Source organism: Panthera leo, chromosome B3 (genome assembly GCF_018350215.1).
Source record: "Panthera leo isolate Ple1 chromosome B3, P.leo_Ple1_pat1.1, whole genome shotgun sequence".
NCBI lineage: Eukaryota > Metazoa > Chordata > Mammalia > Carnivora > Felidae > Panthera > Panthera leo.
The window spans coordinates 135,045,603-135,072,654 of NC_056684.1; the positions used below are offsets into that span (position 1 = coordinate 135,045,603).

General features: G+C 53.0%; 2 protein-coding genes across 3 annotated transcripts in view; one reads left to right on the forward strand and one right to left on the reverse strand.

The window, feature by feature from the left end:
- Positions 1–15,556, forward strand: part of RIN3 (Ras and Rab interactor 3) — a 123,279-nt gene extending 107,723 nt beyond the window's left edge. The window contains exons 8-10 of the mRNA XM_042944134.1: positions 5,865–5,996; positions 11,553–11,716; positions 14,446–15,556. Coding sequence (XP_042800068.1) covers positions 5,865–5,996; positions 11,553–11,716; positions 14,446–14,757 — 608 coding nt within the window. The 3' untranslated portion in view covers positions 14,758–15,556. The remainder of the gene's footprint in view (positions 1–5,864; positions 5,997–11,552; positions 11,717–14,445) is intronic.
- A 6,944-nt stretch (positions 15,557–22,500) lies between these two features.
- LGMN (legumain) overlaps positions 22,501–27,052 on the reverse strand; it is a 43,669-nt gene continuing 39,117 nt past the window's right edge. Inside the window, exons 13-15 of one of the 2 annotated variants that reach the window (XM_042944136.1) lie at positions 25,008–25,075; positions 23,763–24,739; positions 22,501–22,929 (exon numbers count right to left, since the gene is read on the reverse strand). In XM_042944136.1, coding sequence (XP_042800070.1) covers positions 24,697–24,739; positions 25,008–25,075 — 111 coding nt within the window. In that variant the 3' untranslated portion in view covers positions 22,501–22,929; positions 23,763–24,696. Of the gene's footprint in view, positions 22,935–23,762; positions 24,740–25,007; positions 25,076–27,052 lie in introns of both variants that reach the window. The other variant, XM_042944135.1, reaches the window with a different exon arrangement.

The window sequence follows — 27,052 nt, forward strand, 5'->3', positions numbered from 1 at the left end:
CAGCAACCTGGCGTGACAATCTGAATTAATTTTTTTTTTAATGTTTATTTATTTTTGAGAGAGAGCAAGAGACACAGAGTGTGAGTAGGGGCAGAGGCGGGGCAGAGAGAAGGCTCCAGGAGGAGCAGAGAGCAGGCTCCAGGCTCCGCGCTGTCAGCACAGAGCACGACGCGGGGCTTGAACTACGAGCTGTGAGATCATGACCTGAGCTGAAGTCGGACGCCCAACCGACTGAGCCACCCAGGCGCCCCCAGTCTGAAGTCTGAGTGAGTTTTATCATCAGCCCGTTTTCACATGAGAAGACTGAGGCTCAGAGTGAGTGGCCCCAGATCACACAGTGAAGGGACAGAGTTGGGGGCTTCCTGATGCAGTACTCACACGGTCTGCACGAGGCGAGCGCATTCAGCGCCTTTTTATCAGAACTCTCCTCGAAAACCTGCCCGCCGATGAAACATGCACGAGGCACCGAGCCAGCCCTTTAAAGTGTGATTGCCCACCGCCCCCCACTCCCCATACCTACTGATGGGAAACGGATGTGACTTTGGCACGAAAAGAAAGCAGAAATCACCAGGCACTGCAGGCTGTGGCCCAGCAGGGCTCCGGGAGGCGCAGCCTGATGGACGCGGTCTCTGACCCGTGCAAGCCAGATGTTCTGATCACGGAGAATTACTTTGGAGCTGTGCCTCCGTATCCCAGTGCTGCTGGCTGAGGCCCCCTGTGCACAGGCTGAGCTCATGCCTTGGGCTCCTGGCTTCACGGGAAGGAGACCGCAGCCCTACCTAGCCCTGGAATATCGGAGAGCTGGAGCATTTAAACAATGCTTGCGGCTTATGTTCGTCTGCAAGTAGCTATCAAGTCAGAGAGTCTGTGTGGGCCTTTCCCACCTACATCAGCGAAGAGAGACCCAGATTCTAGTCATAGATCCATCACCAACCGGCTGTGGGGCTTCGAGCAGATTTCTCTGGTCTCTGAACCTCGGCCTCCTCACAGTGAGATTGGGCTTGATGAATCCAGGGCCGCTGGTGTCCTGAGTCAGCTGGTCATGCCATGAGAGCTAATCATGTGCCTCTCTCCCGTTCCACGTTCGTGTCGGTAGCTTGAAATGGGCCGCTGTGGAAATATTTATACCACAGCAATTGGCAAACCCTGCAAATCGGAGCTTATTTTTCCCTTCGGAGAGGCCGTTGTTGGCCATTTCCCAGCTCACCGCTGTCTAAGACCCACAGAGGATCCTAGTATCCTTGACCATGGCCCCAGCCCTGGACAGGACAGAGCGGAGGCCAGTGGGAGTACACACGTGGCTCCATTCAGTCCGTTGTCAATGTCCAACATCCCAAGCCCTGTGCTGGGGACTGGAAAGGCAGTGATGGGGCAGAGGCTCAGAAAGGTTAAGAGACTTGCCCAAGCTCACCCAGCCTCCGTCCTGGCCCTCGAGGAGCTCATAGTCCAAGGAAAAGGGCAGGCTCTGAAGTCGAGGTGTTTGGGAGCTGGAAGTGCTCACCTGTGCCTGAGGATGCGGGAGAGGGCAAAGAAGGAGAAGTTTGTTCGGGAGAGCTAGGGAAGGTGTCCCCGGCAGAGGGAAATGGGTGTGCAAAGGCACGAGGAATGGAGTTCGGGGAATGGCCCGTGATTCAGCACGGAGGAATTTGTGTGAGAAGGTGATGAAGGCAGCATGTCGTTCTGAGCTGGAAGTTGGAATATAGAGTAAGCGGTGGTGGCTGGGGGCAGTCTAGGAGGGCTTCGTGGAGGAGGTGGAACTTGAAGGAAGAACGTTGAAGTACCAGGTACCTGGGATTGTGGGTAAGAAAAAGTTGGATTCAAGTCCTGGTTCGCCACATCCTGGCCATGCAACCTTAGGCAAGTAGCTTAACTTCACTGGGGCTCACTTTCCTCATCTATAAAGTGGGCACAATGGATCTAACCCACCTCACAGAGTTGTTTTAGGAATCCATTGGTATAATATTTATAAAATATGCTTTGCTTTTAGAATGGCCCACAAATGTTGGTGCTGTGTGGGAAGGGGAAGGTAAGGACAAGCCATGCCCGATAGGTGACTGTGGCAAATACCAAGGGGCCAGAATGCAGGTGACTTGTTCTCAGGCCATCAACTAGACAGTGTGGCTGGAAGAAAGTAATCATACTGGACAGGTGTTTATGGGCCTAATTGTGGAAGGCCTTGAATGTCAGGATAAGAGATCCAGACCTGATTCTCTAAGCAGGGGGGGAGCCATTGATGGTTCTTGAGAAGAGAAATAGCATGATCAGAGCTATACTTGCAGGAGATGGGTTAGTGGACAGAATGGATCAAAGGACAGAGACCCTGCTGGGAGGGCAGGCATAGGGAAGTAGGGCTGGAAAAAGCAAAATGTGAGTGCAGGAAGCAGTTAGAAGGAAGATTCGTCTGGGGCTCTGACCTGCCTGGCCACAGGGAACAGAGAACCCCAGAGGAAGAAGGGGACTCCCAGGCCTTGCACCCTGGGACGGGGGGCAGGGAGCCGTGGGCTCCTTGACAGAAATGGGAAAGTTTGCAGCCAGGGCTGGTTTCCAGGAAATGATGAAACACTTGGTTTGGCCCCTGGTGAGGGGAAGGACTCGTGGGGTGTCTGTAAAGGTCCACCGGAGCCTGGGGAACTTGGGGAGGCACCCCTTCCTGCTCACCGCTGCTGTGCCCTGCTCTGTGTCCCGGGGAGACAGAAAGGGGATGTTCACGGGTAGCTGGAGGGACAGTCGTGGGATCACGGGAGCCCTTGCAGTAGGTGGCTAAGCAGAATGTGCTGGAGACTGAGGAAGTGGGCCCCAAAGCCCTTCCTGAGCATTGGCCAGGCTTCCCAGGGAGAGCATGGGGAGACAAAGAAACACATGAACCACATTCTATCCCCCACAAGGCACAGAGCTGCAGTCCGGAGGGCCTCTGAATCCTAAACTGAGGGCCAGAGCTGGACCATCCTTCTTGCTGAAAGTCACTGCCCCCAGAAGCAGAGCTTCTGGCCCTTAGAACTATAGACATTTGGGGCTGAGTAAATCTTTATGATGGAGGGTTGTCCTGGGCATCGCAGGTGCCAGTAGCACCCCCACTCTGATGTGGCAACCCAAAAGGACTCCAGATACTGCCAAGTGGCCCCTGAAGGGCAGAACCACCCCGGCGGAGAACCACTGCTCAAAAGCAAATTTGCTTGCCTGATTGTATCCCTTGGTGAGCTATTAACACAATACCAGGACGAAATCAGTGTTCTAGGAGGCACAGTAAAAATTCAATCAGCTCTAAGCCGGTGCGTGAGTTATAGGTGCATTCCAAAAGGCACAGGACTGTTTCACATCAGTTCCTAACTCGTAACTCAAACAAGAAAAGAATCTCCTGTAGGCCAGGATTCTAATAATTAAATTATCAGCATGAAAAACATCTCCCGGCACAAAATCTTTCCCCAGGAACTCGTTGGTTGTGTCTCCTACTTATAAAGGTTTAGGGGAGAGCTTTCTCCAAAACGGACTAATTTTGTGTAGGGACGGGACAGGAATTTTGAAACAAATAACCAGAGAGCCTCGGAACACAGAGCTGCAGGGGTGCCCGGGTTGGCTCAGACAGTTAAGTGTCTGATTCTTGATTTCGGGTCAGGTCATGATCTCATGGTTCATGGGTTTGAGCCCTGCACCAGGCTCTGTGCTGACAGTGCGGAGCCTGCTTGGGATTCTTGCTTTTCCTCTCTCTCTACCCCTCCCCCCCTCAAAATAAGTAAATAAACATTAAACACACACCTGTGCACACACACACACACAGAACTGGAATGGGAAGAAGGCATTTCCATGGGAGCATGTGGGAGTGCTATGGGTAAATCCTTAAATCCTTGTATAGAATTCTCACCAAAATCCTATGGGATGTCGTGTAATCTGTGGCACATCATGCATGACTAGAAATACAGGCTCAGAGAGGTCAAGCAGTTAGCCCAGGTGACACAGCTGGTAAGAAGTGCACTGAGGCTCACACTCTGGGTCCGACTCTGCTTTTCAGTGCTGTGTGTTACCAACCCCTTCAGCCTGTTTATTTCACAGGTGGGAAAACGGAGGCCCCTTGAGACAACAGAACAGAGACGTCAGTAATAGCTCACTTTTCCATAGCACTTTACAGGTACCAAACACTTTGCTGTTTTGCTCACCTTATTCTCTCAAAAACCCCGAAAGGCCATCAGGGCTCGTGCTGCTGGCCCCATTTTGCAGATGTAGGAACTGAGTGTGGCCAGGAAGCCGGCCACAGGGCACACTGTTCTCTGGGAAAACGACCAAGGATGGGTTGTAAGCAGAAGGGGCCCCCATGGGAGAGACATCGTCAGAGGCCCCCGCGGTGCCAGCACTGTACCGCGGGGAGCGTGGAGGACATAGGAGGAGCGCGCTGGCCTGTGCTGGAGAGGCGTGGACACACGGAGCCCACGGAAGCGCGGCTCGATCGTGCCTCCCGGCACCCAGGGGTGGGCGGCCTGTGCAGGCACGGGCAGCGGGACACAGGGCCTCCGGAGGGGCTGCTAAACTCAACACTGAGCTTCCACTCTTCTCAAACCTCTGTCACACCATATCTTTTACTCACATCTTTCTGGTCCCTGCTGGAATCCAGAAAAAATCAGGTCTTATTACCTGGGCAGGTGACACCCAAGGAATAGGGTGGTTAGTACGAGGGCTTAAGTGAATGAATGAATGAATGAATGAGCGAGCAGGTGGGCCCTTATGAGCAAGACTCCTCCTGGGGCGCCTGAGGGGCTCAGTCAGTTAAGCATCTGACAACGGCTCAGGTCATGATCTTACAGCTCGTGGGTTTGAGCCCCGCGTGGGGCTCTGTGCTGACAGCTCGGAGCCTGGAGCCTGCTTCCGCTTCTGTGTCTCCCTCTCTCTCCCCCTCCCCCACTCACGCTCTCTCTCTCCCTTCAAAAATGTATAAACATTAAAAAAAAGAGGGGGGGAATGCCAGTGTGCCAACTGAGGGACTCCAGGGGATTCTGTCCTTGTAGGAATTCTTCCCTCCACATCCAGCCCGTGCCTTTGTATTGCCAGTCAGTCACCAGAGCCATCCCGGAGCCCAACAGGGAAGGCATCTCATAGGCCCACTGTCCACCCTTGTCTCTTCCCCAAGGCATCTATTATTGTCAAGATCCTCTGAACCATGAGAACATTCTCCCACAAAAGCAGAAGTGATGAGTTAATTCCTTTCAGAGGTATTTACGTGTTAAAAGAACCCCTCAGGTCAGGGCCCTGCTTAACCCAATACAGTGAAGGTTGAATGGTGGGATTTCCAACCACGGAGTACTGATTGAGGGAGGGCTTTCTGTTTTGCAGATGCAGAGGGAGATGTTGTTAAAAGGGACAGGGGACCCTCCCGAATACGTCACTGTTAGCTGCTTCTGGGTGGCTTCCTGAATAAGTGTGATATGAACTTGACTGTCAAGCAAGCAGCGAGGGTGGGAGGCACCTGGCTGGCTCTGTCCGTGGAGTGTGCAACTCATTCTCAGGGTTGTGAGTTCGAGCCCCACGTTGGGTATAGAGATTACTTTAGGGATAAAATCTTAAAAAAAAAAAAAAAAAAAGCAGCCCAGGGCATTGAGGGGGAAGAGCTGGGGAAGAGGGAGGGGTTGGGACTTGACCACTCCGGTGGAGGGTGGCTCTCTCAGTTCCTTGTTCCTAACCCTGGACTGTGTCTCAGACATCCCTGAGAAGGCTGGTCCCAGGTTGCCCCTGTCCTGAGTCATAAGAAAGCTGCAAGGTTCCTCTTCCAGGGGAGACCGGCCCCCACCCAGCGAACCGCTGTCCTCTTCCCGAGGGCAGAGAGTGGCTCACAAGGAGAACCTCACACTCACTACTTTCTGCACCCTCTCCCCTCCCAGGGAAGCCCTACGGCGCAGACGACTTCCTGCCCGTGCTCATGTACGTCCTGGCCCGCAGCAACCTCACGGAGATGCTCCTCAACGTGGAGTACATGATGGAGCTCATGGACCCTGCCCTGCAGCTGGGCGAGGGTGAGTCCCCACCCCAGGCCCCTCTCCAGGCTGCCGGGGTCCGCTGCACAGCCCGACAAGCAACTTCCCGGATGCCAGATTCCACTGAGCCCCGAGGACAAGACACAGGGCCTGGACACGGGCCCTGTCCTGCGGGAGCTCACAGACCAGCAGGGGAGCTGGGCCAGTAAAGAGACCCTGTCACCACTGCTTGACGGATGCTGGAATGATGGGAAGTCCCCAGTGTATAGGCGCGCGGGGCCCAGGCTGTGCAGTCAGGGAGGGCTTCCAGGAGGAGGTGATACCTGAACTGAGTGTTGAGGGCTGGAGAGGAGCCAGACCGTGAAAGAAGTGGGAGAGGCATTCTTCACAGAGAGAACAGCATTTGCTGGTAGCATAAAAGATAAGGCTGAATCAGTGGGTGGACCCATCAAGGGGAGGAGTCTGAGCAGGGAATAATGATCAGTTCTTAGACAGGGGTGGCCCTGGGAACTGTCAGCCCCCTCCTCATTCAGCCGTGGCCAGGTCCTGTGTCCGTGAGAGAAGGTTACTGCTGGGACATGGAACCTGCACTCCCGAATAGGATGACGGCAGAGGCATGTTTGCTCACCCCATGCTCAGTTTCCCTTCCCCTTTCCTCCTTCCCACCACTTCCCCCCCACCCACTTTGCCTTGGCCACTCCTCCACCAACAATCCTTGAGGTGCAGACAGCCCAGATATCAGCTCTGACATGTCAGCCCCAAAGGACGAAGTGAGACTCTCGGGGCCCGAGTGTCCCCTTTGGGCCTTGTGGTTCTTGAGATAAGCTGGCCCATTTACATCTGTTTGCATTTTTAGCGTGTGTTGGCCTCTGGGGTGACAGTGTGACATGGCTGGTTCTGTGAGTTCTTGGAAACTCAGGGGAGCGTGTAAAGCCTTGAAGTTTGCTGTCCCATATAACTTTGACTAGGGCCCTGGGACCTCCGGAGCTATTTTTTCTCCTCTTCAGTTAAAAATGTTCTGCAGTTAACCCTGTGTCGGGCTCCACTCTGGGCATGGAGGCTGCTTAAGATTCTCTCTCTCCCTTTCCCTCTGCCCCTCCCCCACTCGTGTGTGTGTGCACTTGCATGGGTTCTCTCTCTCTCTCTCCCTCTCTCTTTCTCTCTCCTCTCAAAAAAATTCTGCAGTTGTAACAACCTGTCTTCCAGAGGGTGTAGGAATTCAGTGGAAGCCAGGCTTCCTTAAGCAGTGCTTATCTGCTGTCCAGTACATCCATCCATCCCTCCATCATCCACCCACCCATCTATCCAATCTATCTATCCATCCATCCTTCTATCCGTCTATCCACCATCCACCTATCCATCCACTCACCCGTCCACCCATCCATCCATCATCCACCTACCCATGTATCTCTCTGTCCATCCATCCATCATCTACTCACCCATCATCCACCCACCCATCTGTCTATCCATCCATCCATCATCCATCCACCCATCTATTCTATCATCTATCTATCCATCCATCCATCCATCCATTCATCTACCCATATACCTACCCACCCACGCATTCATTCATCTACCCATATACCTATGCACCTACCCATCCACCCACCCTTTCTTTCATCTATCCATCCATCCATCCATCCATCCATCCATCCATCCACCAGCCCACCTATCCATCTTTCAAATTTTCCACCAAGGGCACTGCTGCTGATGTACCTGGGAAGAAATCACTTACAAATCCTATTAAAGAACTAGCCCCAACCCCATAGGTTTTTTAAGTGTCTTAGAGACAGTGTTGGAGAAAAACACTTGAGGGGTGGAACAATGGAGCTAGACCATGGGGCTCTGCCATGGTCTGAGTCCTGGCTTGCTCTCTAGCAGTGGTCAGCCAAGCCTTGGCCACTATGACTCCTACTCCCTTCTCAGCCTGAATCTTTATGGCCAAAGGAGGCTCCAGGCCAGGCATAGCGGCTGAACAGGGAGAGGGCAGGGACGTCCTTGGCCCAGCTACCCTCTCCTAATGGGCCTGTGATTCCCACCACAATCCTGCCATGGCCTCCTAGGATCCTTCTTTCTATTCCTGAGGCTACCCGGGGTTTGGGTAGGAAAGCAAAGGTCCTTCAGGCGGGAATGCTGGTCTATTCTGGGCTATGTTAAGTGCTTTTGAGACGAGGCAAGTACCAGTAAATACATAAAGGTCTTAGTTTACAGTTTCTGACCCAAGGCTGCCTGAATACCCTGTACCCTGCCCTCTTTCAAACTTAAGTAGTCAGTCTCTGGCTCCATGGGAAGATTTCTTTTTTTTTAGAACCTAGGTCCTTTTTTTTTTAAGGTTTATTTTTTTTATTTTTGAGAGAGAGCGAGCACAAACTGGGGAGAGACAGAGAGGAAGAGGGAGACACAGAATCTGAGGCAGGCTCCAGGCTCTGAGCTATCAGCACAGAGCCCAACGCGGGGCTCGAACCCACGAACCCTGAGCTGAAGTCAGATGCTTACCCAGTGGAGCCACCCAGGCACCCCCACGTGGGAAGATTTCTAAGGAATCCTTGAGGTGTTTGCTGGAAGTAAAGAGGCGGGCAGGGCACACACAGCCTTGCCATGCACTGTATACGGCCCCTCCCAGCATCCCTTCCCGGCCCCCACCGACATTGGTGACAGAGCCTGCCCATGGCAGCTCTGAGGCCCAGAGGACCAACTTTACGTCATGCTGCATACACCAAGAGGCCTCCCTGTACCTCTCTCTGTTCCTACTCTGATAGTCAAGGTGGGAAGTCCCAGCACCCAGGACAGGCCCGGCCTCATAGGCGAGGCCTCCGGTAGTGAGATGATGTGGGTGTCTTCAGCTTGGGCCGGGGCGTCCACCCTTCAAGTCTGACAGCCAGCAGACCTTCATCTAGAAGCAACTGAGCCGAGGGGCAGAGGGACAGAGCGCGAGGGGGACAGCGTTCCTACGTTTCCCCAGCTTTGCCGCCTGTCCTAACTGGCTGGTATGGCACACAGGGTGCTCCGTTCCCAAAGCCCCTGAGGCTCAGGTACAAAGAAGAGCCTGCCTTTCAGGGGGGTGGGTGCTCTGAGGAGCTCAGAGATGCCTGGGACAGGGCAGGCTCTCAGGGAGCCCCCACTCTAGAGAACGTCAGTTCCTCCATCTTAAGAGGAGAACTAATACCAGTGTAGTAAAAAGAGCGGTTTGCAGGCTGGATTTCAGCCCCGGTTCTGCCTCTGATTGGCTGGAGACCTTGGACAAGTCCCGTAACGTCTCCGGCTTGGGAAAGCACATGTGCTGGGCTAGATGTGGGGTTTTCACACTGTCTGGGTGCCCCAGCATCCTGCATTCAACCAAAGGCCTTGCGAGTCTGATTGCATTCTTTGAGACCCTCATGTTCTTTCAGCTGGTTCTGAGTGCTGCTAATTTGGTAAAAAGACCAGTGATTGGGTCCTGCTTTCTTTGAAGCAGGCTTATCAGGCATGAGAGATCAGGGACTTCCTGTAAGAAGTAGAGAGCGCCTGAACATTGAGCTGATCGGATCCCAGCCTCCTTCTAGCCTCTCTCTCTGCAGCTCCCACAAATCTGGGCAAATACGGGCAGACGGGAGACCCTGGCAGCTGCTGTGCACGTGGCTGGAGCCAGCTCAAAATCCAAACCTCTTCTAGAAGCACCCCCATGGTCCCCTTTGCCCACATCTCCTCTGCACTGATTGACAGCTGGCCATGCTGTGCAAATATCTTTTTTTTTTATTAAAAAAATTTTTTTGGGGGGCGCCTGGGTGGCTCAGTCAGTTGGGCATCCGACTTCGGCTCAGGTCATGATCTTGCGGTCCATGAGTTCGAGCCCTGCATCGGACTCTGGGCTGACAGCTCAGAGCCTGGAGCCTTTTTCGGATTCTGTGTCTCCCTCTCTCTCTGACCCTCCCTTGCTCATGCTCTGTCTCTCTCTGTCTCAAAAATAAATTAAAAAAAAAAATTTTTTTTTTAATTTTTTAAACGTTTTTAACATTTAACATTTTAACATTTTTTTTTAATTTAAAAATTTTTTTTAACATTTATTCATTTTTGAGAGACAGAGTGTGAGTGGGGGAGGGACAGAGAGAGAGGGAGACAGAATCCTAAGCAGGCTCTATGCTCTGAGCCATCAGCACAGGGCTTGATCTCACGGACCATGAGATCATGACCTGAGGTGAAGCTGGACGCTTAATCAACTGAGCCACCAAGGTGCCCCTGTGCAAATATCTTAAAAGGGGTAGTGAGTTTTCTCCATCAAAGGACAACACTCTCCCCAAAGGGAACAACCAGCTCCCAAACTCACGGCGGGAGGGGTTGCCTGCCACCTAGTGGTCCTGGCAGGCACTGCATGGCATGGCCCCAAGTCAAGGGGAAGTTGTCTGGGAGAGGGTGAGAAGCCTCTAGAGCATCTCCCTTAGGTCACCTAATTACCTGCATTACTCACATTTGTTTAAGCCCTGCACTCGACAGTATTCATCTCATTTACTTTTTACAACATTCTGGGAAAAGTAAATGAAGAAACTGAGGCATAGAGAGGACAGTAATTCCCCTGAGATCACAGGGTTGGCTGCTGAAGGGCACAGACCTGGACTGTGCTCTCTGACTCCAAACCTGAACGCTCCCAGTCAGTGCACTGCACTCAGCTCCTCCGTTACTAGCCAGGGAGACATGATCACAGGTGGGGACAGGGTCTTGGAGGCATGCCAGCTAGAGGAGATGGGCTCTCAGGGCAGCAAGGGCTGGGGCCCCAGGGAAGGGTGCCTGGCACAGTTGGCTTTAAGCTCAACTACAAAGGGATGCGCATGCGTGGTTTATTGGCTCTTCTCTGATACGTGATGCCAGCCCAAGTTCTGTGTTAGCTGTGACATTAGCATCACAACCTCCCCAGCCAGGGTGTGGACTTTTTCCATATGGGTGTGGAATTTGTAGACATGTGTTGGCAGCTTCATCCAATGCAACAGGCATGCTTGGGGCTGCAGATGACTCACGGTGTAACTAATAATGGTGTAAATCAGAGTAAGGGGCTGGTTCCTCTCTTCAATCAGGAAGTCCTGGGAGGGCCTCCTGGGTGGCTCAGTCGGTTGAGCTACAGACTTCAGCTCAGGTCATGATCTCAGTTCCTGAGTTCCAGCCCTGCATCCGATCACGATCGCCGCTGCCAGGGCAAAGCCCGCTTCCGCTTCCGGTCCTCTGCCCCCCCTCCCCCCCCCCCCCCCCCCCCCCCCCCCGCTCTCTCTCTCTGCCCCTCCCCACTCACGCTCCCCCCCCTCCCCCCCCCCCCCCCCCCCCGCACGTGCGCTCTCGCTCTCGCTCTCTCTTTCTCTCTCTCAAAAATAAATAAACATTAAAAAGATAAATAAGTTCTGTCCGGAAGGGGAGCCAAAGACAGTCTTGGAGCAGAGCCTGACAGCTGGGACTGGGTTGGGGAGGGGGAACGCTGGTCTTCAGGGAGCGTGTGCATTTGCAGGGGTGAGCGCAGGGCTGCAGCTCCGCAGGGGAGGGTGCTGCAGGTGCGCCCCAGGCGGCGGCGGTGGGCGGAGCTTGGAGAAGCGGGCGAGGGGTCCCAGCTCAGCCTCCACACCCTGGTCTCCGCAGGTTCCTACTACCTGACCACCACGTACGGGGCCCTGGAGCACATCAAGAACTACGACAAGATCACGGTGACCCGGCAGCTGAGCATGGAGGTGCAGGACTCCATCCACCGCTGGGAGCGCCGGCGCACGCTCAACAAGGCCCGGGCCTCGCGCTCCTCCGTGCAGGTGATGCGTGGGACTCAGGGTGGGTGGGGGCCGGCGGGACGGTCCCGCGGACGCCAATCCCATGGCCCCCCAGCCCAGGAGCCCGACATCGACGGGATACTTTAGAAAAGTCTCTCCAGGCAGCATCGGTGTTTTAGTTGAGCAGGCAAGACAGGATGGAAGGAATGAGACTTTTGTCCAACACTCCTTAGTGTCTTCAGTGTCCTAATGTCCTAGTGCCCAGCTGGGCCTGGAGATATGGACATAGTCTTGCCAGTCCCACTTTGGGGAACCCACGGCCTGATCCACAGCCTTGCCCCTTTTGTTTCTGGACAAATGCTGCCAAGGTGCCTCTGCGCCTAGCCTGCCCCTCCAATCCAGCCACCATCCCTCCCCACCTCTCTCTAGACACACTCAGTATTCAAGCCATGGACGGCGGGAATCCTGCCTCCTATACTCTCATCACCCCACACACCCCCACGCTGCATCCGGTCAAGCTGCCCCCGATTCCCTGAACGTGCGGAGCTCCACTCCCTGGCACTCAGCCTCTGGCCCCACACTGCTGCCACAGCCTGTCCTCAGTTTCACTGAGAAGTCTTCTTTGAACGACCTCCCCACCTGTCTCCCACTCCCTATGGCCCAGGTTAGATGCCCTCCTCTGTGTTTCTTGCTGCTACTTCCCCCATTATATCCCCATGGCATATATCACACCATGTTGTGACCATCTGTGTATGAAGCCATTGCCATGGAAGGGAGGGCCCGTGACTCACATGTCTGAGGGGCCCCAAGCCCAGGGCCTGGGACAGATTGGGATAGGGGTGTGTGCAGAATGAAGACATTAAAACATCAGGCCAGGCAGCAATCCAGAGCTGTAAACACTCTACCGTCTCACTCCCTTGGCACCTGGAGCACACTAGACCTGAACCCCACCCCTGGCTTTCAAGATGGCCCCACTGTAACAGATAGAGGCCAGGCCTGGGAGGCAAAAGCCTGGAGGTCTGGACCCAGCTCTGTACTAGCTTGCTATGTGGCCAGGAGCAGTCCCTGCCCCTCTTTGGGACTCAGTGGATCAGATGAGCTCTGCCCCCCAAGTACATGTTCTAGGCTGCCAAGATGATATCCCCCACCACTTATCAATGATGTCTTGATAATATTTACCAACTGGCTTCTGGGGAGAAAAAAGGCAGCTCTGATTTTAGCTTCTGTCAATTTCCATGGTGCAAATACTCCCATCATGGCCAATTTCAGTCTACTAACTTAGGATTGCCGAACTTGGAATTGGAAAGAGATGTATGCGATTGGCTTTCTCAAGCTGGTTATGAGCCAGCGTAAGTTGGTAGAGGCGGCCTCCAGCACATCACTGCTCCCCATCCCCTCCTGGAACACCCGTCTCTCCACCAACTCTGGCAACAGGGGCTCCGCTGGCCCATGTCTGACCATGGCATTGGTCACTTCTTGCTTCTACTTTGTAGGTTCCCAGTGCTAAACCAGGCAGAGCATCAGTGCCTCTCACTGGGGAGGTAAAGCGTAAGAGAGAGGCTTGGATGGGGGATGAGGAAGCCCCCCAGCACTATTTCCGGGGTCCAGGGAGGGCACCACCCCCTGCTTCCTCTCAGCGCCTCGTCTGCACTCACCACCCTGTAACCATAGTTATCATCACTCTTAAGGCGCGGTCGCCTTGTTCGTCCTCATCATCTTCCCTATGGTCAGACAGCTGTACTGCGACCAGCCTTCCACAAGGGGGCAGCCCCTCACACACCGCTACCTACCTGCCCTCAAAGTGCTGGGGGGAAAGAGGACTCTTCCAGGCGCTGAGCTAGTTTGCTTCCTCCCAGCCAAGGTTGTAAGGGACTGGTGTCATCCCAGTTTAGAGTTGAGGAAATAGAGGCGCAGAGAGGTCAAGGTCACACAGTGCATGGGAGCAGATTCAAAGCCAGGCAGGAACTCAAGGGTCCATCCTTCCACCACCTGGTCCTCCTCTGGGGCTCTTGGAAGGTGTAGATGCTGTTCAGGTTTGTGCGTGTGTTCCTATACCCAGCCCCACAGGCATCGCCCCACCCTTGCCCGCCTAGCTCGGGCGGTGCCCCTCTCCCTCCGTCCTAAACCCGCCTTCAGGCCCAGCTCCCCTACCCTTTCACTAAGCCCCCCTCCTGCCCCTGCAACGAGGAACCTCCACCCCCCATCCCCAGGCTTTTCCAGCCTTAAGGACTGAACTGTTTCGCCAGCCTTAGTAGCTCCAGCTGCACCGTGGGCTGCTGGTCCTGGGGTCTGCACATTCGATTTTATTTATGCCAGCCTCGGTGCCCCAGCGTCGGGCCTGGGGTGGGAATGCAGGGGGAGCGTCGGGAGGAATTGTTGAGGAAGTGGGTGACGGATGAGCCCGCGGACTGGCCACCAGGGGGCGTGCTCACTCCTCATTGCCGAGACCCGCCCCGGCTGACTCCCCCAGAATGCTCAGCCCGTTGGGAGGCGAGGCTCAGAGACAGAAGGACCTTGCCTTGCGGAGGTCACACGGCAGAGTCAGCCGCAGGTGCTCCTACTTCCAACCCCCCGACTTCCAACCCGCCCCTGCAGTCCCCTCTCTGTGTAGAGAGGAGCCGGGGGCCCAGAGAGGGCATTGGACTTGTCCGAGGCCACTCAGCCCCTCGGCGCCCGTGCAAGCTCCCGGCGTCGGGGTGGGGGTGAGACGGGATTGAGAAGGGATGCCCCCCCCCCCGGTGACGCAAGACCCCTCCGTCTCCCTCCCGCAGGACTTCATCTGCGTGTCGTTCCTGGAGCCCGAGCAGCAGTCGCGGACGCTGGCGTCGCGGACCGACACGCTGGCCGAGGCGCTGTGCGCTCAGTGCGCGGAGAAATTCGAGGTGCTGCAGCCCCAGGACTACCGGCTCTTCGTGCTGGTCGACGGGCGCTGCTTCCAGCTGGCGGACGAGGCGCTGCCCCACCGCATCAAAGGCTACCTGCTGCGCAGCGAGCCCAAGCGCGACTTCCACTTCGTGTACCGACCCCTGGATGGGGGCGGGGGCCCGCCCTGCCTCGTGGTGCGGGAGCCCAACTTCCTTTGAGGCCGGGGCTCCCCCCCCCCCGGCCCCTCCAGTGGCAGCGTTCAAAGCCTGGCTGGCGCGGAGGCGGGCAGACTGGGCTCCGGCTCGCTCACCAAGCCCCCAACACGTGCATGCAGGAGCCCCCCATCTGAACACGCGCACGCTCCCAACGTGGATGGGATGCCCACCTGGCACACTCATTTGCAACATACCGAGCATGCGCAGGCCAACCCAGCAGAACAGCTGTGAAGATCCTGTGAGGAGCGCTCGAGGGGCCAAGTTCCTCGTTAGACAGAAGGGGAGACTGAGGCTCAGAGAGAGAAGGGACTCTCCAGCCAGCTGCGGCAAACAGAGCCCAACCCTGGCTCCCTGTTCACTCACAGCCCTTCAGGCCGGTCCTTCCGCTCCAGCCCTGGCCCCGCCCAGTCCTGTCTTTTGTGGGAAGGGCTGACTTTCCCCAGGACTGTCCTTAGGAGGAGCGGCCTGGCCACAGCTGCCCACCGCGCCCCCAGGACGGAGCTGGATGTTTTGGCCCCTCCCAGCATCTCAGGAGCATTTCTCAGGGTGTGCGTTGAGACGACCCCCACCCCCCCATCCCTACACCGGAGACTGCCCTCAGCTACCAGTGCCCGCAGTGGCCCTCCCACCCCCCAGGTTCTGAGTCCCTCCGGAAGCAGCCAAACACCAGGCCGGCTCAGCGTCTACAAGGACAAGTTCAGCTTCAGCCACAGGAGAACACTGACGGAGCCCTTTCCCTGGTGGGCACGCCCCAGGGCTGTGGCAATGTGGCCAGAGAATTTAATAAAAGCCCTTTCAAAAATGGCATCTTTTTTCCTCAAGAGGCTTGAGCCCTGCTCAGCCGGCCAGACCCCTCCCCCCCCATGAATGCCTAACTCCCTTCCCAGATGGGGTTCAGAAGACCTCCCCCTCCTCTCTCCCGAAGGCCCTGTCTTTTGACAGAATCTGCACTGTGCTGTCAACCATCCTCCGCTCCCATGGCCGTGGCCCCTGTCTGCCCCTCGGCCTGGTCATCTGTTGCCTCCCCCACCCCACCCTTGGTTCCCGTCATTCCCACCTCTGTATCATTTCAAAAATGATCTCACACCTTCCTGCTTCTGCTTCTTATCCCTGGAATACCATTTCCTGGAGTCACTGGTCAAACTCCTATTCATCCTTCAAAGCCCATCTCCTCTAGGAAGACTCCTCTGACTTCCTAGGCTGGCAAGAGAGTCCTTATACACGTTTCCACAGCCCCCCAGGCTCATCTCCTCACGAGAGATAGCAAATTGCTCTTGTCTGTTGATACTTCTGCTCTGTCCTCCAGATCCAAACCATTCACATCTGTGTCGTCCACGCTGATTAAAAATATGTATCTGTTGAGTGCCTGTCAGCACTCTTCTAGGCCTTGGGAAACAGAGAATAAAACAAAGTTCAAACAGAGCCCCAGCGTGAACGGCAATGAGCAGTGTGCCCAGGGAAGGATGGCTGGACTCGCCCGAATTAAACCCCTGGGCATCAGCCAGCTCGTTTAGCCAGTCAGCAAACAGCTGTTGGGCCCTGGGCTCTGGCTCCAGGCCAGCCCGGTGTGAGATACAAGGATTGCTTCAGGACGCTGCTGGCCGGGAGGACTTTCCAGGCTGGGGGTGAGCGTAGATGGGCAAATGTACAGAAACAGAGGGTAGCCAGGCACGGTCCCAGGTTGCCCCTCCCTCTCCTCCTCCCCCTGCTACAGGATGCAGACACCGTCCCCTTCCTGGGCTTCCAGTCCCCACAGGCCTGAGCTGAGCTTGCGATGCGGCCTTGTACCCCCAGCTGTAAGGTAAGTGCCCACCGCCTCCGACGAGGCCCGAGGCAGTCGGGGAAAGTCAGAGGGAGCCTTTTGCCCAAGGGGGGCCTCAACATGGGGTGGGTTTGGGATTCAGAGGGTGGATTGGGTCCTAGCGCAGCCCTGGGGTCTTACGTCCAGCTCCCAGGAAGGGCAGAAGCAGCCAGAGAGTTGGGCTGACGGGGCCGCTGTAAGATCAGTGCCCGTGTGTGTGTGGGTGTGTGCAGGGCCCAGCATCCTCAGGCCAATGCCGGGATTCACCCAGGAGAGGCCAGAAGGCAGGAGGGGTGGGGCTGCCCCGACTCCCTGTTGTCTAGAGGTCTCTGCCCACAGGGAGGTGTGATCGGACAAGGACAGGGGTGCGGGCCTCATCCAGGGCGTCACACACGCTGAGCCCTCAGGGGGAGCCTGGCACTGGTTAGTGCCTGCATTATTTTAATCTGCAAACAGCCCCTGCAGAGAGGTATTTGCAGATGAGGACATCGAGGCTCGAAGAAGGGGGCGTATGAGTCCGCTTGGGCTGCCATAGCAAAACACCACAGACTGGGGGGCGTAAACAACACATTTGTTTTCTCAGTTCTGGGGGCCGTAAGTCTGAGATCGAGGGGTCAGCAGGATTCAGTTCTTGGCTCACAGATGGCTGCGTCTCGCCGTGTCCTCATGTGGCCTTTTTTCTCTTGCATGAGCCCCCCTCTGTCTCTTCCTCTAAGGACACCACTCCTATTAGATTAGGGCCCCACCCTTCTGACCTAATTTACATTAATGCCCTCTTTTTGTATATATATATTTATATTTTGGGAGAGCACAAGCAGGGAGGGGCAGGGAGATGGGGACAGAGGATCCGAAGTGGGCTCTGTGCCGACAGGCTGACAGCAGTGAGTCCGATGCGGGGCTCGAACTCACAAACCGTGAGATCAGGATCTGAGCCAAAGTTGGACGCTCAACCGACAGAGCCATCCAGGCGCCCCAACCTTACTCCCCTCCTTAAAGGCCCTGTCTCCAAATACAGTCACATTCTGAGATACTCGGGGTTAGGGCTTCCACATAGGAACTTTGGGGGGACACAATTCAGCTGATAACAGAGTGTTGTACCCAAGCTTGTGCAGTCAGAGGTTTGAACTCAGGGCTGACCTACCCCAAAATCTAAGGCTCTTCTTCCTGACCCACACAGCATCACAAGTGACTTGTTGGTAGAAAACCAGTCATCAAACCTTGCCTGTTAGGTCCCAGCTCTGGGTGAACTTGCCTCAGGCAGCCAGCCGTGGTGAGTGTCACAGGGTGGCCCCGAACAAGCGGTCAGGAGTCCAGAGCTGTGCGTCAGTGTGTGTGTGTCCAAGGGTGACAGGGACAAAGAATGTGACAGGGGCTCATCTGTCTCCTCCCTGGCATGTGTCCCCTCTCCCCTTGGCAGGCCGGCTCCCTCTTCTGCTTTTACTAGCCTTCAGCCTGAGGCTGGAGCTGGGGCCAGCCTTGGAGAAAGCAGCCACCAGCTTTCTGCAGAGAAACTGAGTCACGCCCGGGCCCTGCTACTCCTTCTTCTCCCAGGCCTCCCAGTGACAGCTGGGTACAAAGTCCTGCCCATCGAGAAAAAAATCTCAGGCCCTGAAGATGCCTGGCCCGTGATGGCCTCACAACACCTTAAGGTGGCGTATCCGATTTGCCCAACTATGAGCTGGAGGGACGAGGGGCGGGCCTACAGGAGAGATGCGCAGAGAACAGAGGCCCTGAGAGGGAAGAGGGGCAGAGAGAGGGGGAGAGAGCCGTCTAGCTGCAGCAGACACGCCCCCCCCCCCCCCCCCCGTCCCCCACTACAGACACACCCATCTTCCCACTTGGCAAGCCCAGGCTGTGTCCAGAAGTCTTGGCACGCATTTGCAGACCCGATTGCTGTGTATGCCCTCAGTTGGCCTGGATTCCGGGACCGGAGTTGCCTCCTGCTGGGCAGTGTCATCTGGGAGGAAGTGGGCAGCAGCTGTGGCAGGAACCAGGCCCTTCCTTCGCAGGAAGGCTATATAGAGCTGGGCTCTGGGGACGAAAGTGACAGCTCACAGCGGTGGCTTCCCCTCTTCCCCAGCCATCACGCGATTTGCCGGGAAACATTCTTTTCTGAGGAAGGCTCTCCAGAATCCTTTCAGCCCACGCAACCCTAAGCCAAAAGGAAACTCCAACATCTGTTTGCTTTCAAAGTCAGAAAAACCTGCTGAGCAGTAAGGGTGGGAAGAAGCTCTGCAGCAGCCAGGAGACCTGGGCTCCAGCCCAGCTGGGAGCCCTCAGCAAGTCACGGAACATCTCAGCTCCCTCTTTTTTTTTTTTTTTTTTTAAATGTTTATTTACTTTTGAGAGATAGAGACAGGGCACAAGCGGGGGAGGGGCAGAGAGAGAGGGAGACACAGAATCCAAAGCAGGCTCCAGGCTCCGAGCTGTCAGCACAGAGCCGGACACGGGGCTCGAACTCACGAACCTCAAGATCATGACCTGAGCTGAAGTCGGATGCTTAACTGACTGAGCCACCCAGGCACCCTTCCCTGCTCTTAAAATGAGTGTTTATGTCCCGATTTCCCAGGCTTGTTGCAGGGACCACACAAACTCCTGCTGGGGCGGGGGACAAGTAAGGGAAGCCTCAGATCTTTTTGAAAAGGTAAATAAATTGAGGGCTTGCATATATGGGCCGGGAGGTCATTCACGGCCAAGGTTGCACAGCTGAGGTGATTAAGTGGACTGAAATTCAATCTGGACTCCAGGGCTACTCCTTGGAACAGCCTTGAGGCTGTGGCCTGTGGCACCATGTCCATTCAGAAGAAGAGATGCCTCTTCCAAATCTATATGAAGGCATTCTGTGGTCTATAGGGTAGAGGTGAGCTCAAATCTGGGGGTTGCTGAGCCATGCACAATTTTCAGCTTAGTGTGACCAGTTTGATGACAGCAGTAAGCACAGGATGCTCTGGGGCCTGAGGGAGTGGAGGGTACCCCACTTGGATGAAGCAAAGAGGGCTCCCTGGAGACAGGGATATCTGAGCTGGGTCTTGAAGGATAAGGAGCTGGCCGAGGGCAGGAGGGACTAGAACTCCTGCAATACCACCAGGAGACAGTCCGTATGTCCCTTGCATTTCCACATGTCTAGTGACGGGTCATTGACAGCTTTTATTCTAGTCATCTTTTTAAGAGTATTTGAATAGCCTTGAATTATATAGTTTCTCCCTCTGGGGAAGAAGGCATTTTTTTTTTTTTTTCCTGACCAGGAAAATGAAATACTCTCTCTCACCTTGGAAGACAGTGTCTCCCTCCAGGGCAAGAGTTGCACAGGTTTGCTAGCAGCATTTTTGAAAAGATCAGGGAGTTTTCCTAAGCTCAAGATTTCTCAGCCATGACCCAGACCCCGCTGTGTGAACAGCATCTGCCTGGGCCCACCTCGGCCTCCGTACACGTGGTGGGAAGGGAGGATGGAAGCAAATGTGAAGCTCATGCAACCTGAGTGTGGGGAGTAACATAAAGTCTTTTGCCTCTGCCCCAGGGGTCTCCTATCTTCTGCCAGCACCTATGAAACTGCGGCAAGTGAACTTGTTAGCTTGCAAGTGGGGTAAAATCTCAGACCCACAGTTCTTTTTCCTTTTAATGCATTTTATTTATTTTTGAGAGCAAGAGAGAACGTGAGCAGGGCAGGGGCAGAGAGAGAGGGGGATAGAGGATCTGAAGCAGGCTCTGTGCTAACACCAGAGAGCCCGATGTGGGGCTCAAACCTACCAACTGTGAGATCATGACCTGAGCTGAAGTCAGACCGAGGTGACCCAACCCAGACAGTTCTTGACAAAGAAAGATAAGAAAATTAAAAACCTCAGAAAAAAACGAGACTGAAGAATGCTGTATGCAGGGTAACCGGTCATTTCAAGGTGGCCTGAGGTCAGGGGAAGTGAGAGATGGAGTGGGGCCGAGCCCTGAGTAATCCTGGTTGGCATCACAAGGAGTGTGGGAAGTCTGCACTCTCCTGTAGCGGCATTGGAAGGGGGCCAGGCAGGAGGCAGGGGGTCTACAGAAGCCGGTTGCAGGAACCTAGGGCAGAGGTGAGGTCTGGACTGGGAGGGAGTTGGGGACAGGCAGGTTAACCCTGAGAAGCATTGAGGAGGCAGCGGCAGCAGGATGCACTGGAGAGTGTGAGGGAGAGGAAGGGTCCTAGGTGGGCCTCTGGATTCCCGGCTTGCACGCAGCGGTGGAGGGATGTGCTATCCACTGAGCTCGAGGGGCACGCAGGCTTGAGGGGGGACCCGACAGCCCCAGCTTCAAAAGAGTACAGCGGATTGAAACCCATTAGATGTGTTTACATCCATGAGTTCAAAATATTTAGAAAGTTTACTGGGTCACCTTTTGAGGGGGAGAGGGAACCAATTCAAACACAAATACATAGCAGAGAAGTTATTGCAGCTAATAAAGGAGAAGAAAATGATAGAATTTTACCAGTTTGCAATCCTCTGATGAATTAATGGATACAGGCACTGAGCGTCAACTACTATCAGAAAGGAGTAGGGACGCCTGGGTGGCTCAGTCGGTTAAGTGTTCGACTCTTGGTTTCGGCTCAGGTCATGATCTCACAGTTTGTGGGTTCGAGCCCCGCATCGGGCTCCATGCTGGCAGTGAGGAGTCTGCTTGGGATTCTCTCTCCCTTTCTCTCTGCCCCTCCCCTGCTTGCTCTCTGTAAATAAACTTAATTTTTTTTTTTTTTTAAAGGAACAAACCTCAGCCGGTGTGCCTCCTGAGCAAAGAGCACACCCTGCTTTCATCCTTTGCCAAAAGGAGCCAACCTGAGCATGCTTGAGCTGCTGATTTGTAGGGGACACGGGGGAGTGAGCCGGGAACATGCTTAACACCGTAGCATGCAGTCATCAAAACCCAGGCTGAGAAACTCCACCACTCAATAGCCTGGGATCCTCAACAGAAGCTGGAAAGAGGTGGGGAGGAAATCTGTAGGTTAAAGGAGCTGAAAAGACATTTACCGTTTTTGTTAAGTGGGCAAGAGCGAACAGTGTCTGGGGATGCACATGCGTGAACGCCACAAAGAACACAGGAGAGTGGTCATGGGGCGGGGTGGGGGTGGGGGGGCGGGGGGACAATGCCGTGACCGGGATGGAACAGGAGGGGCTTCTGGATGGCTGGTGTGGTTTATGCGTCGACGTGGAGTGAGCCACGGCGCCCAGATATCTGGTCAAATGTGATTCTGGATGTTTGTTGCCAAGGTGTTCTTTGGATATAATGACCAACAGGGAAATTGGTAGGACTTTGAGCAAAGGGGATCGTCCTCTGTAATGTGGGTGGGTCCCGTCCAATCAGTGGAAGGCCTGCCTGGAGCGAAGTCTGGAGCAAGAAGGAATCTACCTGCAGACAGCTTCTGTACTTGCACTGCAACTCCCCCCTGGGTCTCCAGTCTGCTATCGGTTCTGTTTCTGCAGACGACCTTGACTACTACAGCTGGTAAAGTTCAGTTTCTTGACTTCGGTGATAGTTACAAGGATGTTCACCCTATAATTCACTAAGCAACATATCTGTTTTGCATGGTCTTCTATATATTTTTATAATGAAAAGGTTAAAAAAAAAAGTCTAATTTGCATATAGGTATGTTAATAGAGAGGAAGGGGATTCTTGATGAATACCAAACTGCTCTCTGGGATTTATGGGGAGGAAAAGAGATGGCCACAATTTGCTCTGAATATTTTTGTGTTATATGACTCTTATGCCAGAACATGTCTCTACATTTTGGATATAATTACAAAAAAAAAAAAAAAAAAAAAAAAAGGCTGATCTTAGTTGTGACACACATGGAAAGTTCAACCTCATTAAAAATCTAACAGAAAATTACAATAAGAGGCACAGAGAGCCCATTTCTACTGGGGGCCTGTGGAACCACAAGAGGAAGGGAGGAAAAAAAAAACAAAAGAAACCAAAGCACTGTGAATTATGCAATTGCCGTTTATTTCAGAAACAAAATATAGCTGTTCTTAACCCTTAGGACCATGAATGCTGTTGGAGTTTCCGTATTTATTCAGTAGATAAAACATATTTTCATTCTCCAGAGGGCAAATGGAGAACAAGAGCATCACAGTTCGTGGAAATAGAAGAACAGAGCTTCTTCCCACCTGTATCTTGAGGCCTTTTTAAAGTACTCCTTTTAAAAATTCTCCTTTTCAGTGCTCAGGTTTCTTTGAACATCAGCCAGCCCTCCGTTTCACCCATCATTGACCATTAGTGATGACACACACAGTATGCTTCGTGCACTTGTTACCTAAAACCCTAGGGCTCCCCCACATCTGTAGGATGGTAAGAGTTCTTTATCCTGAGGTCCTTTGATTAGCCGGAGGACAGCCTCGCTGAGAAAGGGTAATCTGTGCTGATAGAAAGTGGGCCCATTAGAAACAAAAGTTAACACCTGGAATTTGTCACGGACATAACCCTTCTGGCCAGTGTCCCAACGTCCGATCCATAACTCCAAACTTTAAAGGCATCCATCAGGGGCGCCCGGGTGGCTCAGTTAAGCGTCCGATTTTGGTTCAGGTCTCATGGCTCGTGGGTTCAAACCCCACGTTGGGCTCTATGCTGACAGCTCAGAGCCTGGAACCTGCTTCAGATTCTGTGTCTCCCTCTCTCTCTGCCCCTGCCCTGCTCACGTTCTGTCTCTCTCAAAAATAAACATTAAAAAAAAATTTTAAGGGCATCAATCACTGTTAAGTAAGACAGGTCTCACTTCATAAAGACAGGCGGTCATGAATATCGGGGTTTACTTAGTGTTTCGCATTTGCTTTCTCTCTAGCTAGCTAGCTACACAGCATCTGGCTATATGGCTTGTTTTTAAAAACAGCATCACTGAAATGTAACGAGTAAACTGCATAATTCCACTGAACGTGTACAATTCTGGGGCTTTTTTGTATTTTCAGAGTTATGCGAATATAAAACATTTTCAGTCACCGCTAAAAGAAATCTGCATGGCGATCAGCTACAGCTCCTTCCCCGTTCCCTGCTCGCCCCACTGCCTGGCGCCATTCACCCACTTTCTGCTTCTATAGACTTGCTTATTCTGGACAAATAGATACAAATGGAATCGTGTAGCACATGGTCTTTGGTGACTGATAACTTGGCTTAACGTTCCCACATAAAGAGCTTCGTTCCATTTTAATGCTCTGTGATATTCTGCTGCATGGATACGGTTAGTGTTACTTACGTGTCTTTAGCGAGCCTGGCGTTGAGTACCTCCCAGTGTGGGGCACTGGGCCAAGAAAACAACAGTAAGTTGGTCAGTCTCTGCCCTCCAGGAGCTGAGACACCCCCTCCCCAGTAAAGGCAGATCTTGACAGGTGCTGTAAGAGATACAAATCAACACAGAAAGGGGAGAGGACCTTCGATGAGGGGGTGAGGGGGCCAGGAGGAAGTGGAAGAAGGTTCAAGGGAGACGTGGCACTTCAGATACACCTAGAGAACCTACCACACGCAGGAAAAGGCACTCTGGGGCAAGAGGACCAGTAAGTAGCAAAGGCATAGGGGGCTGAGAAATCCGAGAAGTACAGAGGGGCAGGAAGGGCAGAGCCGTGGGACGGGGTGAGGGAGCTGAGGCCCAGAGCATAAACTAACCAAGTCGGGGGCCTGAAATTAATACTCAGATTCCATTATAAAATTTTATTTTTTGAGATTTGCCCATTATTGATAAATAAGATACAAAAGCAATCAAAAATCATGAGATTTCCTAAAAATAGTTTTCCATTTGGGGCATCCATCCCTCTTCGATAAAATCACCCTACCTGCTTCAAATTCCGCAGAACAGAGACTTTCACTGGCTACAGAGGCCCCAGTGAACTTCCTGCTCCTTCAAACCAATGAGCACAGACACCTCCCAAGAAGCAATTATACTCAACACAGAGCTTTCCCCACACCAATCTGTGGTTTTATCGGAGCATCACACGGGACCTGCAGGAGGCTGGGGAAGTAGGCAGCGGTGAGCAGGTCTCTGTGCGAGGCCTAGAGGGTGGCCCGGGAATGTCCGCGCTCCCCAGGAGGGCCTGGGAGGCTCGCCTCCCTCTTGTTCTACCTCTTCTGCCCGGATTAGCACGCGTTCTGAGCGGCAGTGTTCCCTCGTGGAAACCCGTCAGGAAGGCAGTGTTTCAGTAGTAATGAAGGCACACCTTGTCCATGGACAATTTTATTCTGTGCAAAACAGGAAGAAGAAGTTGGTGACCCATGTCAGCTCTGAAGAACATTCACACAAACCTAATCCAGCCTGGAACAGGTCATCCTTTATGACGGACCCACCCAACAATGATCTCACGGAGGAGGCGTCAGTTTTGGACTCCTCTCCCGTGAGAGGGGGTGGCTGGCAGAAGTAAAAGTGTCCACTTGCAGAAAAGGTTTAGCAATGCTGCTTGCTTCTGCTTTCGGAATGACACTGACCCTGCAAGGCCCAGGGCTGGCTCACCTGTCAATCGGATAAGGTTTTTCACAAAGGTTGACCAGCACGTACAGATGTCTCAAAGCATACTCGTACTAGAGGAAAACACCAAAAAAGACATCGTCAAACACCATCACCACCACACAAGCAACTTCTAACCTGGGAATATCCCACTGTTGTGGTTTTGGGGGGAAAGCACCTCGATCTGTGCCTCTTGAGCTTCTTCAGCTCATGGATCCCCCCCCTCCACTTTTCGGTAATCTGGAGAAGATTCATGGGCTCCCTCTCCTGTGAAAAATGCAGCCTGGCCTGAGGGCTGACGAGCCTCCCGGAGCGTTCTCGGTGCCGGGCCAGGCCTCCTGACTGAAGAGTCCACATGGCCCTGCTCCCTTCTATTACCTAGGACCCCCCCCACCCCGCCCACCTGGCGTTTGGTTCTGGGAACCTCATTCTGGGAGGGACACACTGATGAGAGATGGATGGGGGGGTGGATACCAAACTAGATGGCACGCAACAGCTAAGACTGAAATAACCGGGAGGTTTATCTTGAAAAACCTTCAGGAGAATCTGAGAACTCTCATGGGGAAGAAGGAGCAGATTCATTTTAACCTTCAGGAGAATCTGAGAACTCTCATGGGGAAGAAGGAGCAGATTCATTTTGTGTGATTCCAGGGCGCAAAAGAGTACCACCACCAGGGCTCAGTTGGTTAAGCGTCCGACCTCGGCTCAGGTCATGATCTCGCAGTTCGTGGGTTCAGGCCCCGCTGAACAGCTGTGCTGACAGCTGGGAGCCTGGAGCCTGTTTCAGATTCTATGTCTCCCTCTCTCTCTGCCCCTCCCCTGCTCACACTCTGTCTCTGTCAATAACGAATAAACGTTAAAAAAAAAAAAATTAAGAATGGATCTTAAGAAGTAAAATTTCTACAAACTTGTAATACATTTATTTTTAGTAAAGCTAAAAAATATTACATATAAGCAGGAAGGTGTACAAATCGAGGGCACAGCTCAGTGAAATTTGAAAAAGTGAATATATGTGTATAACCACCACAGATGGTCCATCATCCTAGGAACCCCAGAACCTCCTAGAAGGTCCTTCCCAGTCATCAAGTGTACTCTTCCCCAAAGGTAAGCGGTAATTACCAACACCAAAGATTCATTTTGCCTGTTTTTGAGTTTTATGTAAACGGAGTAATACTGTATATACATTTTGGGGTCCATGTCTTTTGCTCAGTATTGTATTTGTGAGGTTCATCCATATGGTATGTTGCAGGAGCTTGTTCATTTTCACGGTTGCACAGTATTTCATTACATGAATATACCACATTTGTCAGTGCTTTTTTTTTTTTTTTTTTTTTTAATCAGTGCTACAATTGAGGGACATGTCTGTTCTAGTATTTGGCTATTTCAAATAGTGCTGTTAGGAATATACTTGTACTTGACTCGTAGTACAGAAGTGTGGACATTGCTGTTCAGCATATACTCAGGAGTGGGATTGCTGGGTTACAGAGCAGGCCTAACTGCAAATCTACCATAAATGGTACCAGTTTTCCACAGACGGTGACCAAGTTCCACTCCCAACAGCAACGAACAAGAGTTCCATTTGCACCTCGTCGTGACCGGGAGGTGTCGTTTCTGTCTTCCTAATTTTAGCCATTCTGTTAGATTTGCCTTTTTCGTGTTTTGTTTTGTGTGTTTGTTTGCATTTCCCTGATGAATAATGAGGGACTGTGCCTGTTTTGTTATGTGTGTGGCTATTTGGGTATCTTTCTGTGTGAAGTTTTGATTTAGCTCCTTTGCTCATTTCTCACCTGGCTGTGTTTGTGTTTTTCATAAAAATTCATTAGCATTAAAAATATGTATATAAAAAAATTTTTTTTTAAGAAGAGTAACACCACCAGGAGACAGTGCATTTATTAAATGAGGGGGACATTTTTAATCATTTAATAGGTAAGAAAAATACTTCCTTTACAAAGGTAAATAAATGAAAAAATAAAATCGAGAGCTTCCAAGTAATGGAGAGCTACATCCGAAGTGCCAAGGACTCCATCTCTGGAAGCATTCAAGCGTGACCA